Genomic DNA, 16,533 nt, shown 5'->3' on the forward strand with positions numbered 1-16,533 from the left:
TCTCAGAGAAAGATAAAGCTCAGTTATGAAGCACGATCATGCATCAAAATGGGATGGACAATTTCACTAGGTCTTACACCTTTTCTAATTAGTTTTTGGCAACTCCAGCTATTAAAAATAAAAAAAAACCCCCCACACACAAAAACCCAAAAAACCACACAACTGATTTGAAGTACTAGAATCTCACAGTTCTAGGAAGAAGTAACCTTTGACTTTAGTTTAATGTTATCTGAAGATTATGCTCAAACGAGAGAGAAAATATAGCAGGTGCATCAAGCATTTTTCTTTTTTGACAAACATGTATCCACACACTATTTTTCTAAGCAACCACACTTCTTATCAGCACAAACATGCTGATGTTTGCGAACACATTATCTGTACAAAAGTCATCTACTGGCTAGATAATTGTGTGGACCAGAGAGTAGTTTTTCCAAAGCGCAGCCAGCCTTACCTTGATCGTGAATGATTGCCAAGCTGATACATATGTGGGTTATACTGAGCCAGAATAGTAATGGTATCACACTGTTGTCCAATGATTAGTCGAGCCTGTTGCTCTGTAGCATTTCTCAAATTGATCCCATTAAACTAGGGGGAAAAAAGCCACAAACCATGATGTCAAGTTTCCAAATGGAAACTAGCAAAATCATTCTTTCAGTCTCCTAATTAGTTTAATGTCTAAGTGCTGACTTATTTCCGCTAAGGTAAATAGCCTGGAAATGCTGTCAAGCAAAGATTCCTAGGATTTACTCCTTGGAAGGAATCACTCTAATTTTAAACTATTTGGTAACCTGACCATGAGTTTAAAAATCTTTTTACTATTGAAAGAAACATGTACTCTGAGCTGTCTTATGATTTGATATCACTGATTAAATACAAGCAGGTTCAAATTACCAATCTGAACGAATTCAGGATTTAAAAATAAATTCAGATCCGTGATCTATTCAGGTCCATTGTAGCATCATCCACACTCTGTGCAACAGAAGATGCTTTAACCATACACCAGCATGAACAAATCTAACATTTGCAAAGCAGCTCTGTACAAAATGCTCTTCCATGTGTTAACCTAATATTGTAGGCAAAACCAGGACTGTAGCATATCTGAGTACTTTTTAAAGCAGGTATCTCAGGTAAGGACAGCAATAGCAGCATAAACTTGGTACAAGCCAGCTGCTTGAATATTTACTCACCTTATCAGGCAGAGCATGGTGTTGGGACAATATGTTTTTAAGTACTGAAACTAGCTGGTTTAAAATTGAATTATATCTATACAAGATGCAATCAGATCTACCATCAAAAGACATTTTATGATAAAGCTTGGCATTATTTTATGAAAAAGTCACAACAATCACAATTACTGGAATATTTCAATACAGAGTAAGCACACACTGCTATTTCTCACAGCACACACACTTTCTCAAGATATTCTGTTGGGGAAGGCAGTTACGGCTGGAGTCACATGAACTGATGCATTAAGCCATAGGAATAGTAAGCAAACAATTACCTCTAGTAACTGATCACCATACTCAAGGCCAGCTTGATGGGCAATGCTCCCACCTGTTACTTTAGAGACAAATATTCCACCATTTTCTCCGCTCACAATGGAAATGCCTAGTGGCTCAGAACCCTTCTGCACTTTAACATGACGTGGTTCTTCCATGTAGGGCCTTTTAGAGGAGATAGTTAAAACTGATTTGGACAAAATTGCACTTGAACCATCACAATTTCAAAGTTACATGCAATACTTTATGGCTGTCTGAATTGTAGTAATAAAAATATGTTTAAACAGATACTTTTTTAAAAATTACTGTCAACTGTCTTAAATGCATTCCTTTAACACCATGCAATGTACAGTGGCAGAAGTAAATGTATACCAGACACACAGCTGCTCAAAAACGTTATGGTAAACACAAATGATAAAGAGTATGATAGTGAAGTTGGTAGGAAAGAAGCTTCCAGATGAATATTGTATAAAAGTAATTGAACCACTGTATATAACATGTAGTTTACAAACCATATTCCAGAAAGGTACGTTACAATAACAAATGCTGGGAGTCTTTATTGCCAGTGAAAATAAACATCATAAATGGTAAGGTGGAAAACCAAAGAACAACAATGCACGAATATCAGATTTCGTATTTGTATACAGGGAAACACAAATTAGTAATGAAAATTAAGCAGTTGCAAACTCAAGCCATTAAGACAGCAGTTTGCATGGTAGCATTACAATTACCATGCAAATTCTCCTCAGGGCAATTATCCAAACATGTCAAATAGCACAAAGTGCGCAATACTGCTCAAGGACAACCTTATATCAGGCCAACCTCAAACTCCTTAGTGATGAGAACCTAGGCCTAGGAGCCACAGGGATTCTCAGAAAAGACCTATTACGGAACAGATATCTGAAAGATGTAGAAGATTTGAGAAGAAAAGAACACTTAGAAAAAGACACACAGTAGTAAGACACTAGAAATATAACAAGAGAATGGCTTATACAAAAGAAAATCCTGATAAATTCCCCTTTCCTCCCCCCGTAGTTGGGATGTATCCACCTGTACAAATAGGGCTGATCCCTTCATGAGGTATATAAGCAAACAGTAGCCTCTAAAAAGTGCTGGTTCATATTAGTATGAAAATGTCTACACAGCAAAAAGTGTCACCGGGTTTAACAGTTGAGCTCATTCAGAACGAAACAGCTTAGGTACCAGGTGTGGTGTATTTTTAATTTTAATAGCATCATACTCCTTTTGACATGCTTTAGTTTGAATGTATTATTTCCTAAGACTTCATTATATCATATAGACATTCCCTAAATTGTGCCAGCTGCTTAAACTATTTCAGTTGTGCTGTTCAGAGACCAGATGACTTAACTGGACTGTACTCACTGCTACTAACGTGAGCCAGGCTGAAGAAAGGTATTTTTGGAAAGAGTAGGATTTAGGGCTGGGGGCAGAGGGAAGTAGTAATAATTTCATAAATAACGTTTATTGCCACAGCATTTTAACTATTTGCTAGACTTCTGAGGTACGTGCATAATAGTTTGCCAACTTACTAGTGCATAAAAAACAAAAACTGGCTGATGATATAAATGCAACTCTGGAACCAAATGATCATCTAATATCAACATCACTGTTAGCAGTAACGGCCTCAGAGCTTGTCTATCAATGTAATGAAGACAAGGTAGGTTCACTACCAGCAAACTTAAACTGAAGCCCACATTTTTTGTATGTTGCATCTCTTATCTAACCTGTGTTAATTCCCAGAAAACTGCAATTTATGAATTTTTAACTCATTATGAGCATGTAAACCATTATGTTATATGAAACTGCTTAATACCACAAAAATTATCACGGCATACTATCTCATTAAAAACTAAAATTACATCTTTCTAATCTTCATTTATTGTACCTTTCTGCTTTTCCATCTACCACATGCATTTTTAAAATTTGGTGTGCTTGTTTTAGACTGGAATAAGAAAGAATCAAACCCATATAAACTGCACAGGATCATATCTTAGAATTCTAGTACATACAAAATATGAATGATAACTAGTAATGCATGTAGTAAAGAATCAATAAGTAAAACAGAACTATAACATTAAAAAAGTGTCTTACTTGATAAGCAGTGTTATTGAAATTAAGTGAAATGCACTCTTCTATAACATTCACACTCCCTGCCATAACTACTGAACACCGATTAGAAAAAAGTCTTAATTGATCAGATCTTTTAATTTTCGCTTAAATTAAAACCAACAGAACAAACAGAAACTTTTTTTTTTTTTCATCTGTATTATTATTATTTTTATCTGGAGAAAGGCTGAGAAAGTTACATATATTTTGTGGGAAGCAGAAAGAATTAGAAGACCAAATAACCATTTAAAACATTATCTAGGCATCTTCAAACATTTTCTTAGGAGAGACTTAAATTAGCTACTTAAGTTAAAAATTGTCTGTGTTAGTTAGGTTTTTATTTTGCTTTTTAAAAACCAACTTAGAATTATATTCTTTTTAGAAAGTCAATTCAGACTATGGTTTGCACATATGCATAGCAAGAGCGAAGGGACTGGCACCTGACTGTACTTCAATCATCTGATCAACGTTAACAGAAATTGTTACTTCAGAGATCAGAACATGTATCTTGTGCTCAGAGACACAAAGTCATAGGGGTGTTGAAAACCTAGCTTTTGCTGCTGAACATTATACATCATTAGTCACATGAAAGAGAAAAGAAATTCTGACTTTGAATTTGCAAGTGACAATCAGAAAAACATTTATATGAGAACACAAATTGAGTACACGTAGTACAAAAGTCACACTGAAGAAAGAATGAAAATTCACAAAGACCTTTCTACATTCCCTTTCCAAGTAACACTGTCAGTTGTACACAATACACATTCTAGAGTTACTGCAATAACTGAATTACTGATTCTTTACACAAAAGTTTCATACAACAGTTTATGAATAAGTTTTTATTACTACCCGAAAACTAAGAATACATTATATCCTTTATACTCCACCATTTACATTTTTATGGTCAGTGCTTTTACATAAATCAAGGAACACAAAGGGGTCTTGAAGTCCTCATAAATGTAACCTGTTCCAACACATCATAGCTGCTTCACACTGCCAGAATGGCATTCAGCTGCCTTACTGTAAATAAAAGCCTGATTCAGATTTACGTCTTACTGTTCAAAGCTTTGAATTCATGCAAACTTTTTGATATATTCAGTCTAGCCAGATCATGAGAAAATGAAATAAGGTGTCCAGGCCTGATACCAGAAGCAACATATCTTGAAAATATTCATCATGGATACAGAAAGTCATCCAAACACAAATCTCCTGGTTTTAAGAAAGCTATCCTACTAGGTTCAATTCTGCAAGCATGTAATTAATGCTACTGCTAGTAGTGGTCCAGCTACAGCCAAAGGTATCAGTCACGGTAGTAAAACTGCAACTGTACATATGGATAGATTCTTGCACAGTTATGACCTCAATTTTTCATGTTATCTGGCTAAATTAATCAAGGCACAGTGTTTGAGCACATATTCTATAACGCTAAGGCACCTGATACTTAGCTACCAGATGGTACGGGGTCTTCATTTTATTTAGTTTTCTAGAGTATAAAACAAGCCTACCATAAACAAGCACCTGAGATAGTTCAGCTTAAGAGGTGTATTCCAGTTTAGACCACCCTTATTTGGTGTGGCCAACAATCTAATATGGAAGAAATAAAACCCTTATGAAATGCCTTAATTTTCTAAACTTGAGAATCTACTCTTCAGTTTTGAAGAAAAAATCCACACAAAGATCACTTACATACTTTGTAAAGAAAATAGAAACACCAAGTAACAGAACCAGAGATGCATTCTTGCACCTACATCTTTGTCATTTAAACTACATGTTCATATTCCTTCAGGCCAATAAACAAACATACAAAATTTCCTCAGACACATTGGTATTAAAAGCAAATAGTGTGGAGACCTTACCTATCTTTTCTACGTTCTCCTACAGATACTGGGCTAATGGAAATCCTAGGTAATGTAGAAAGGGAGTTCTGAGACTGGCTGCTGGCGAAGGAAGACGTTTCCAAGTTAAGAGGTGACTGCGGAGGAGTTATCAAGCTGGGACTGCTACATTCAGAGTGTGACAAGGAACCTATGGAAAACCAACAGCTGAGTTTTAGTATCCTGCATCTGTCAGAGCCTGGAGATCTACATAGACGTAACGAAAGACACCCGCACCTGAAACAAGACCAGCTGTTCACTAGCACTCAATCATAAAACGAGCTTAGGGAAACCAGGTAACTCATTAAAGACAGTAAATTTGCACTGTTTGAAATGACTATATGGCAAATCTGTCCCCCGTATGTGTGCATGCAACTACTGCCGTTCTCAACAAGAAGATGATGTTACAGACAAGCTACGCCATACACGTCTGAAAACACTTAGCAATGCAAAGTTAAAGAAAAACAATAAAAACCAGGAAACGAGAAGTAAAATAAAACTTAATAGGTAGGCTTATTTTCAAATAACATTTATGTACAGTCCTTTCCTTTGGGTACGAGATATATTACGAAACATCTGAAAACACAAACAAACCCCAGTATGAATCATACAGAGACAGGAAAGCTCTGCAATTCCAAACAAGCTTAACATGACTGTTTGCATCTCTTCCCTGGTTGTACCCTCCCTGAGTAATTGACTGAGCAAGTATCCTGACAGAAACACTCAGTTTGCTTCCTCTGAAAAAGCTACAGAAAATAAATCTCCTATTACTAATCACAAACGAAAGCCATTTCTAAGAACTGTATTTGCCCAGTTAGGAAAAGTGCTGCATACAATCCATTAAGGCTACAGAACATTTGAGCAATGACGTCATCAAACTTTGAATTCTACAGCTCTCCGGCACTCCAACTGGTATTTGGTTTCATATGTTTATACATCCTACACCAAGCCATTATGAGTGAAGTACTACAATATTTTCACTGCATTTCAAAATATACTTTACAATCAGTAATACAATAATATGCAAAATAATAAACGATCAAAAAAATAATGCAGGTCATCTCATTGTTAAAACTTTTAAGACTCCGTTCTAGAAGAAAACTACAACTGTAAAATATACAGCAATGCTTACTCTTACTTTCTTCTGGTGCACTTTTTCGTAGTGTGCCACATCCTAGAGTCAACTAATAGCAAAAATCACGTTCATTAGAAAGTTTATTTTTTTACCTTTCTGTGGCAAAATGCAAATTTTGTAACCTTAATAAAACTGGCATACTTAGATTTTGGCACAACTTCATTTAACAACTGCAAATGCTTTGCATTAGCAAAACTGAAAATAGTATGACTAAAATTGCTTATGAAATAACTGACCTCTGTCCGAGCCCATGATGGACCTTGGATATCTTGGTGTCAAAGGGATCTTAATTCGTTCTGTTCTGTATTGCAAGTTACTTGAAGAACCTATTTTTACAACAAGAAATCATTACAATAACAAAAGTAAAAACTATGATGAACAAAAAAAAATACATTTATATTCTACTTCTTCAGTACGCATTAAAACGGCCTCTGAATTTATGCACAAGCCTTGATGATTACCGTCATATATACCGTGTATATCGTATTTCTAGTAAGTTGTCTTGAGTACACAGCCAGTATAAACAGAGCACAATGTAGCTATAGAGTATATAGGTACTGTTCATTCTTGTATGAAAAAAATTGATTTTTTTTTCAAACAAACAAAATTTAACTTGAAGTCCAAGTGAGAATCTAACAACTGTTTATTAAGAATCCATGGGACTTTCCAAAAGGCATTTAAAATATTCTAATTACATTCTGTCTGGATGAACACATAATTTTTTTTACACTGTTCGTAAACAGTTATGCCATTTTTTGCTGTGGTTACAAAGCTGCCATGCTCTATTCAGATTCAACTGTCAGTCATTGATGTAACACAAGACACATACATACACAAAAAAGTTATTACATAAAATTTAAAAAATTCTAAAATGTTAAAATATCGCTGCTAAAAAGCATGCATTTGCTTGGCATTACTGGGATAGGCATGAACAATCTTACATGTCAATCAAGTAAATATAGGTGTAACTTATCATCCAACAATATAATTTACACTAGGCCATAAGTCATGCTTGATTTTTTTGTTTTGGGGGCCCTCCACTTTTCTCTTCTCTTCTCTCCACTTCACTGAATCTTAAAAATACTTTGGCTGGGCCTCCCATCTTTAAAAGGGTACTTTCATACAGTAACAGGCACAGAAAGTAAAATCACTCAAACACACAGCATTTTAAAGAGAGTGTAAAGAGTGAATTAAATAGCTTTTTCTAGGGAATACCTTTAGTCATAAAATCACAAAAAAAAAAAGAAAAGGAACATGTGAAGCCTTTAGGCTTTGTTAGCTATGACAATTCCACAATGTATATGTTTAAGGAATTTTCCATTTATTCTTTGCCTCCACTATACAGGAGTTCCACAGGAAATAAACAGAAAAGCTATTTACCAAGTCTTGCACTGGATGGTAATGAATTTGAGCCATGAGATGCTCTTGTACGTGAATTTTCAGAGTAGTCATTGGAGTGTTTATGACTCAGGTCCAAACTCAGGCGACCTTGATGCTGGGAACTACATCAAAAGAAAAGGAGAACAGGGCAACAGTTAGATCTGGGCAAAGGACCTCAGCAAATAGCAAACTGGCCAAAGAAGTTTGATTATCCCTGAGTTACTCAATAAAATGAATGCTCCTCTCCTTCCCACTTTCTAATTGTCCCATCTATTTATGAATTAAGAGAAGTCAGAGGAAAGATAGCCCGAAGTACTATAAAAAAGGGAGAAGGCTTTATTTGCTTTGGCAAGAACAAGAAAAAAAACATTCAAAATTAGTTCATTAAAAAAATAAATTTCTTTGTCAATATCAGGCAGTGGAGCAGAGGGAAACCTAATCCATCGGCTACTGAAAGACAGGAAAGTAACTGGCACATCACTTCTACACAGTAATGGCTTCGAGAACCCTGGGTGAAAATAACAAGCAACAGCATTGTGTTTCTCTCTGCATTGTATAAAACAACTACCAGAAGCAATTTCATCCTAACGAAAACAAAAACCTAAGGAGATAATAAGTTTTAAAACACCTGGGATGCAGATGCTGATGGCATATTTGGCTGGCAACTGATGGGCAATTGCTGCTGTGAACTCTATGGCTCCAGGCAGTATAGATTGGATTTCTCATGACAGCAGTTACTGCAGGACATGGTGCTAAGCTTCTTGGTACAGTACCTGCTTAAGAGGATAAACACACATTCTTACCAACATTCTCAGCATATAAACTACAGATTTTTAAAGAATTTAAATATTTATATAATCACATATTATAACATTTGCATGTATGAACACGTATCTATAAATAAAGATTACTAGCATACAGAAAAATATATTATTAAGCACCATGTTACACCTTCTAAGTGGTACATGCATATTTGCAATCTGGGTTATAATGTAGCGAGTCGGTAATATAGATTACCAAAAAACAAAGTCATTCACAGTATATTGCTTTAGTGTCCACTGGTAACTAAAAGATTTCCTGTTTTCAAGTATCAAGCTTTTTTATACAGCAATAAAAATTCTGCATTTTTCTCTGAATAGTCTTCTAATAGGAACACAAGTTTTTAATTGGTACTTGAACTGACTGCCACTAAAATTACTCTTGCTCTTCTTCTATTGCCTCAAAGACTCTCACTTCTTGTGTGTTCTATGACTATAACTGATAGTATTTCAATATTTATGAAACTTATTTCTCAAGCTGGTCTTTCAAGTACACTCATGCTTTAGCACTCAACCAAGTGAGAGAAGCCCTGTGGAGAAGGACTATGGGGTACTGGTGGATGAAAAGCTCAACATGACCCAGCAATGTGCGCTCGCAGCCCAGAAAGCCAACTGTATCCTGGGCTGCATCAAAAGGAGCGTGGCCAGCAGGTCCAGGGAGGTGATTCTGCTCCTCTGCTCTGCTGAGACCCCACCTGGAGTCCTGCGTCCAGCTCTGGAGCCCTCAGTACAGGAAAGACATGGACCTGTTGGAGAGGGGCCAGAGGAGGCCACAAAAATTATCAGAGGGCTGGAACATCTCTCCTGTGAGGACAGGCTGAGAGGAGCTGGGGCTGTTCAGCCTGGAGAACGGAAGGCTCCAGTGAGACCTTATTGCGGCCTTTCAGTACTTAAATTTCTAGAGCACACAGGAGTTTGGGGCTTTCCAAAGAACTGAGGGTAAACTCATACAAATCAATATTGTCTTGATTTGAAAAATCAAGTTTTGCATGCAGCTGCTGAAGGTAGTTGAAGACTGAACAATCCATCTGCCAGCAAGTTTACCAGGTCTAAGCAAGTGCTTCTCGACCAGTTGAAAGCAACTAATGTACGATACCCTAATTAGGTCCTGAAGCACTTCTTTTAGTTTGTGCCAATTTAAAATCTGCTAATATAAACCTCAATAGCAACAATTGTTCAATCAATTGCGACCACATGCTAACTGTTTTGTGTTTTACCTGATTATATTGATTTCTGTGTGAGCTGCTTGCGAGTCTCCTCTTTGGCAGCTTAGTATCTCAAACACACTAGCATTTAATCTTTAATTTAGATTAAGATTAAAACCAGTTTGGGCACTCAACTTGAGAAACTCCAAGCATTTGATTTGCAATAGGCAGAACTTAATATGTTGTACTTTCTGAACATCAGATCTTTTTTCCCTGGAAGTATTTGAGAAGTTAAGCACCGAAGTTAAGCATCTCGGAATGTCTCCATTTACTATCTGCCTTCAAAAATATTTTAAATTTTACTTGCCGTGCTAATGTATAGGCTACACCTTCTTCACCACTAATGTATTCAAAAATCCTCAGCACAGAAAGTGATTAAGCAAGTCCTTCAGCAAGGAGATGCTCAGTTTCCTTAATAGTTCTTCAACAGGTTTCACTTCTTTACAATCCAAAAGCTGAGCAGACCATGTTCGTATTACAACAGACTACAGAAATACGTTTTGTGTGATGTTTGTTTTACACTTATCACAACTAATCCGCAATATTTTCCAATATGCACAAATTCCTTGGGGAATTTCTAGAAAGTAACTAGAAGTTCTGTCACTCACCTGCTGACATGCTGCCAGCATACAAGGCGGCAGGCACAAAGCCATCGCTGTGCCTGGCCGGCCGTTTTGGTGAATATGGTGCCCATTCCTGTAGCTCTGGAGACAAATGCTCCTCACTAGCTGGAGCATACTTCTGCACCTACAAAAACACAGGAATTTGATTAGAGGAAGTTGAAGATTCAGAAAAACAAAACAAAACTTTCTAGTATCTCTTCCAGAACGTGCTTGCCATCACAGTGCTTGTTACAACTTTATCTTTCAATGTTGCTGTTCACTTCTACCCCTTCCTTCCTCCATCTTGCTCTGTTACTTCTTTTAATTATTTCATAATCTTTTTAGGCTAATGTTCGGAATTTAACTGGTACACTCTCCTTCACAATAAAACCCCCAGCATTTAGTTATGTTTCTCCTTTAAAATACTGATTTCACAGGACATTTCAACTGTTATTTCAGCCGCTATTGCACCTAAAGGTGATCTGGCTAACAAGCCAGAAAGTGTTTCCCTCTAAGTCTGCATTTTCAGGTATGTGTGGTGCAACCTCTCTTCAGAGTAATTCAGGTTTTGGAACCATCGCAACTTCTGTACATAATGTGCTGACACTGGTGAGTTAAGGAACAGGAGAATAGCTCAGAAACTGACAAGTTCAGAGCTCAGCACTCAGGGTTTACACATTTAAAACGTACAACACAAACCATGAAATTACTGAAAATGTACTTACAGTTGTTATGATAGCAGTGTTTTAATTAAATGAAAAGTTATTGAGAGCACAAAGTCTATAAGATACAGAGGTACCTTCTTAGAATGCATACTTCATCACTACCATGGGTGTATTAGTAATCGTACCACTACTCAGGGATTAAAGTTCTCTTAAATTTATCCACTTATCAAAGTACACAAACTTAACTGTGTTTACACATACTTAAGGAAACTAACTGATAACCACCCAATATGGCTACAAATTCAAGTACACTGCCTGTTCTACATACATATTTTTGATACTATAAACACTAATTCAGCAATTAATACATGCAGACTGGATACTACCACCACACAACCTAATGTAGTTGTAGTGCACAAAATTGATTCCAGAGAGAAATTTTCAGAGTGAATGATGTCCACTTTTTGAGGCACAATATCACTTCTCTCTAGTCAACAGCTTCAGAGATATGAAGCTGTGCCTATCTTCTTGGAGGATGAGGAAGAAATTAAGGGAGGAAAAAAAATTAAAAAGTAATCACAGAACCTAGTCCTAATTTAACCCTAGAAATGTAAATTAATTAATATATCTAGTAATCTTAAAACCAAAAATTATGACTTTATAATTCTGTTACACAATTTGCTTCACCTCGAACCAACACCTCCATGATATCTGCACTATCACTTGGGCAGTATGTAGAACCAACTAGAATATGCGCTTGTCAATCCTTTCCAGTCTTCAATAGTGCCAAAAACACTCCCTCTGTTCCAGCTAACAAATTTTTTACACATAAGCCCCTACCTACATGTGTCCTTGTCACAGCTGGCAACTCTTAATTTACTATAGTAGTATCACCACAGTTATAATCAGGACAACTTATATGCTCATGACAATGCTCTATAACGAAACATAGGAGTATCAGTGCTAATGGATGAACCTGATATTCTACATAAAGCCAAAACCCTGCATTCAAATGTGTTGAATAGCTTGATCTTTTGTTGTTATACATGTGCCAAAAGATATTAGAACATGCCTTCCTTAACTTTTTGCAGTGCAACTCTTGATGAAAAGCCGTGACCTTTCTCTTAGCCATACTGCTTTTCAGATCTGGTTCAGAATAAATCTTCTGCTTTCAGGTACTTATGCTTTTCTGTCATTGATAATGCAGAATTTGATGAACACTTTCATAAAAAAGGCTTAAGCTCTCCATAACTATTTTTAAAAAAAAAAATGTTAGGGAATACAGAAAAAATACAATGGGAGCAGCCAAAAAAGAAAGAAAAAAAGACAAAATTGCTAGTTGTTCTCTTATACCAGTATTTTTGCAGATTATGGCTCCAACCCTTGCACTGATTCCAATTCAGCTTTGCTGTCTGTATTGCTTCTACAACTCAATGAAAAGAATGGGATTATCCACGTATAAACAGTTACAAGCAAAGAATATGATATTGTAAGTCATTATGGCGTGATTATATACAAGCAAAGATAACACTTTTTGAAACTTCTGATTTCAGTTGGGAAAAATAATCTGTATCTGCCACCTTAGCAAATCTGAAGTGATAGACCTAAAACTACATTATTGATGATGCCACTTAATATATTGTAGTCATTTAAATAGGTTCATCTTCTTAGAACACATAAAATTTTCCTTCCACCTACTCTGGTAAGACATGACCCACAGTCTCCACAGTGGCCTTGTTTATTGTAACAAATTATAATCTCATTTTGAACTGTATTATTAAAGCACATTTTCATAAACGGTCCATCTACAGTGTAATGTACCTAATGTCCTATGAATTTCAGATTAGATTTACAAAATTTACACACACAGAAAGACTTACAAAAAAACAACACTGTGAATGGCGTACCTTTTTTCCACTAGTTTGAACAGTGTGCTGGGCAACCAATCTGACTTTTGGAAAACTTAGGAGATTCTATTTTTAGCTTTCCTAAACCTGCCTCTTTGCATTTTTACTTATTTTCTATTTTTTGTCAGGTTGTCAAAAACATACAGGAAAGAGCCCTGATTTTCCATCAAGCAGCATTAAAACCCTGAGATGTGGCTGCTAAGCAGAACCCTATGATTCTGTTTGGTGGCCACCAGTGCCTGGTAAAAACTGCAACTCCATGAACTGGTTTTGTATTCTTTGATACTGCAAACTGCCAACTGAGTCTGGGGTAGCTCCACAGGGAATCTGTTTTCTGAGAACAGGTTATGCTTCTCCTGTTATGGTATGAAACTGGGCACCCAAACCCGCACTGAACATACACTTTAAGGTTTCTAGTTTTGTGCTTCAATATACCAAGCTTCTACCTGAAGCGCAGGATTAGGAATGGGCATAGAGGTCATTTTATGCCTCAATGCAGGAGCTGATTTTGGCCTTGGCCTTTTAATCTCTGGCTCTTCAACTCTTTGAAAGCCAATGTCGTCTTCACAGGATTTCCTTGAAGAGACGTGAGCGCAGTCAATCTCCTCCTCCCGATAATAATGCCCAGTGTTCCTGCTGCGCCCCTTGAGAGTAGCAGTGTCCTGCTTAAGTGTCAAGGAAACTGGAGCTTGGACAGTGGCTGGGCTGGTGGGTGGGGATCCCGTTGTTACTGTAGACTCTGATGCAGAGCTTGCCTGCTGTTTGTGCTTGAATTTGATAGAGTCACTTCTCTTAGGAGGAGTTGGAGGAGTTGAAGCCACTTCAGATTTTGATGGCTGAGGTGAATGGCCTGTCACCTGATTAGGGGAAAGGTACTCCAGCTTGGGAGGAGTTGGTGGTCTTTTGAAGGTATCGGGATCAAAGATAGATTTCCTTTGTTTTGGTTTTTTGTAGACAGAGAACTTCTCCGTTTCTGTTGCTGAGATGTTAACCATGACTTTTGGCCAGGTACCACCACTGTGCTTTGTTCCATGTCCTTTGTCACACGTGGTCTCAACCACCATAAAGTCAGCTCCTGTAGGTTCATAAGGCAGCCTTCTGTTGTCCAAGTCAACAGCTCCATAGCCTCTGTCCCCATACGCCTCTGGACTGAAGGAGCTGAGACTGTGTTCTGAATTACTGTGGCAACTGTGCACGGTGTTCCTACGAGAGTCTACTCGTAGTGTGTTATTAGGAAAAGCTTTGTGATCACAAAATGAACTACTGCCCTGATCACTCTGGTCCTTCTTGCCATCCATGATGTCTGGATTGAAAATGTCAGTCTGTGTTGAGCTATTGAGTTTCAGATTTCTTTTATCTTGGGATTGTATCTCTGATGCATGAACCCTACAGTTCGATACTTTTTCTGAATCCTTCAGATTTTCAAATATATTTTGACCACTCCAAGATGAACTCTGAGGAAAAACCTAAAACAAACAAAAAAACACCCCACAAGTGATATACATTATTAAGGTTGATTTCTGTTTAGTATGAGGCATATTCTAGCCTCCTTGATTTACCTATACCTGAATATGCACCAACACATGTACAGGTACAGTTGGGAAAGGTTTAATAAAATTCTGGAGATCAAAACACAGAACACAGATAAAATGAAGCTAGAAAAAAATTTTTAAACACTTTCGGAACAATTCCAGAAGGGCAACTTCACACTGTGGGAGAAGCCTTTTACTGACAGGGAAGGGACCTGCACTCTACTCCTACCTCTGTTAAGTGATGCTAATAAGTCATCTTTCATCGTGCATTTTCCCCTCAAATATTTCATCTTTTTACTTTCTTAAGACCTCAAGCTCTCCAGAGCTGGAATTATCACTCACAAAGGCCACGTGACAGGCCCAGTATAAGGAGATTATAGCCTCAATAAGCAAAACAGAGAAATATTTTTATTGCAATAAATCTGAAAAAGAAAGTCTTGTACTTAATCTTCATGATAGCCTGAGTTCTGTTCTCTGTGCAACTCCCTCCCGACTAAAGCAAACCTTTCTGTAGTCAGAAGGCAGTTTATCTTTCATGTACAAAACTGCTGCAGTCCCGAAGCAGAAACCAAGAAAAAAGAAGGAACTGTGCTAGGAGTCATTTCATGCAGCCAGCAAACAAATGGGAAAGAAGTAAGAGCAATAAATAAGTTTCATTTCCTACCAGATGCCACAATAGCCTTACATGGAAATAACTATTAAGTGTACCACCAGTGAAATGCACCCAGATGGTCTTATCTTTAGCAGAGACTTTCCCATAATGATATATTCATTTGTCATATACTCTTCCCTAAAGAACTAAAATAATTCTGTGTAAGTTCAAGAAATTTCTGCAAATTTAGCTGCTTCTACTCACCTTCATCAGTGACAGGGTAAGGGAATCTCTACAGTTTCGTAGCAAAGCTTCACATTCAGTAAGTGACTTATTATCTAGTGCAATGCCATTGATCTGCACACACAAAAAAAAAACCACCAACACAGAGATCCATAAATCAAAGGTAGCAGGCACGGAGCATCTTAAGGTAGCATCTCTGAGACACAAAAAATATTAGTTCTATATGTGTACGTGACTCAAGCCTGGTTGACCTTGTCCTGTCTTTTTCCATTCTCCACTAAAAAAGCTGAGCCTGTTAACTAGGATTTTGCTATTCCTACTAGAGATACAGTGTAACAACACTTGTTGCACTACATCAGCCTCTATGGCATTTGTATAACAACAGTAATCGCCTTCCCTTCTTTGGGGGTTCATAAATCAGACTGGTTGTTCAAGGCTGCAAATGCACACAGGAGAAAACCTCCCCCCCGCAAGAAGGATGACAAGAAACCTTTCATCCAACCAAGGGATGTCTTTTTGGAACTGACCTTTCCTATTCAGTACAAAAATCACAAGTATCATTATATATAAGCCAAGTGTGAAGAGTCAGTGTCTCTGTCATTAATTCTCATATGAACCAACTGTAGCAAATAACCTGCACATTTATATTAATCACTCAGCCTACAAACACGTTGTTTATAACAAATATTTAGTGAATATACAAAAAGGTTATAGTACAGTGAAAGTAAAAAATTGGAAAGTTTTGTATCTTAGAGGAGCCTCAATGATAACACTTTCAAATAAATTTAAACAAAACAAAAAAAAAAGAGGAGAGAAGAGAATGTATTCTTAAGACTTACAGCAATTATTCTGTCTCCCACAGTAAGGGAACCCTCTTTGGCAGCTGGGCTTCCAGGCACAACAGCAGCAACAAACACTCCATTTTCTAGACTGACCCCACTATCTGAAATACAC

General features: G+C 37.1%; 1 protein-coding gene across 4 annotated transcripts in view; it reads right to left on the reverse strand.

Moving 5' to 3' along the window:
* DLG5 (discs large MAGUK scaffold protein 5) overlaps window positions 1-16,533 on the reverse strand; it is a 110,221-nt gene that overhangs the window by 12,342 nt on the left and 81,346 nt on the right. The window contains exons 14-24 of one of the 4 annotated variants that reach the window (XM_065639208.1): window positions 16,419-16,522; window positions 15,601-15,693; window positions 13,659-14,678; window positions 10,647-10,785; window positions 8,644-8,788; window positions 8,016-8,137; window positions 6,872-6,961; window positions 5,483-5,651; window positions 2,322-2,399; window positions 1,502-1,664; window positions 452-585 (exon numbers count right to left, since the gene is read on the reverse strand). In XM_065639208.1, coding sequence (XP_065495280.1) covers window positions 452-585; window positions 1,502-1,664; window positions 2,322-2,399; window positions 5,483-5,651; window positions 6,872-6,961; window positions 8,016-8,137; window positions 8,644-8,788; window positions 10,647-10,785; window positions 13,659-14,678; window positions 15,601-15,693; window positions 16,419-16,522 — 2,257 coding nt within the window. Of the gene's footprint in view, window positions 1-451; window positions 586-1,501; window positions 1,665-2,321; window positions 2,400-5,482; window positions 5,652-6,871; window positions 6,962-8,015; window positions 8,138-8,643; window positions 8,792-10,646; window positions 10,786-13,658; window positions 14,679-15,600; window positions 15,694-16,418; window positions 16,523-16,533 lie in introns of all 4 variants that reach the window. The other 3 variants (XM_065639207.1, XM_065639210.1, XM_065639209.1) reach the window with 3 other exon arrangements.

This window comes from Caloenas nicobarica, chromosome 7, assembly GCF_036013445.1.
Source record: "Caloenas nicobarica isolate bCalNic1 chromosome 7, bCalNic1.hap1, whole genome shotgun sequence".
In the NCBI taxonomy this organism is placed as follows: Eukaryota; Metazoa; Chordata; class Aves; order Columbiformes; family Columbidae; genus Caloenas; species Caloenas nicobarica.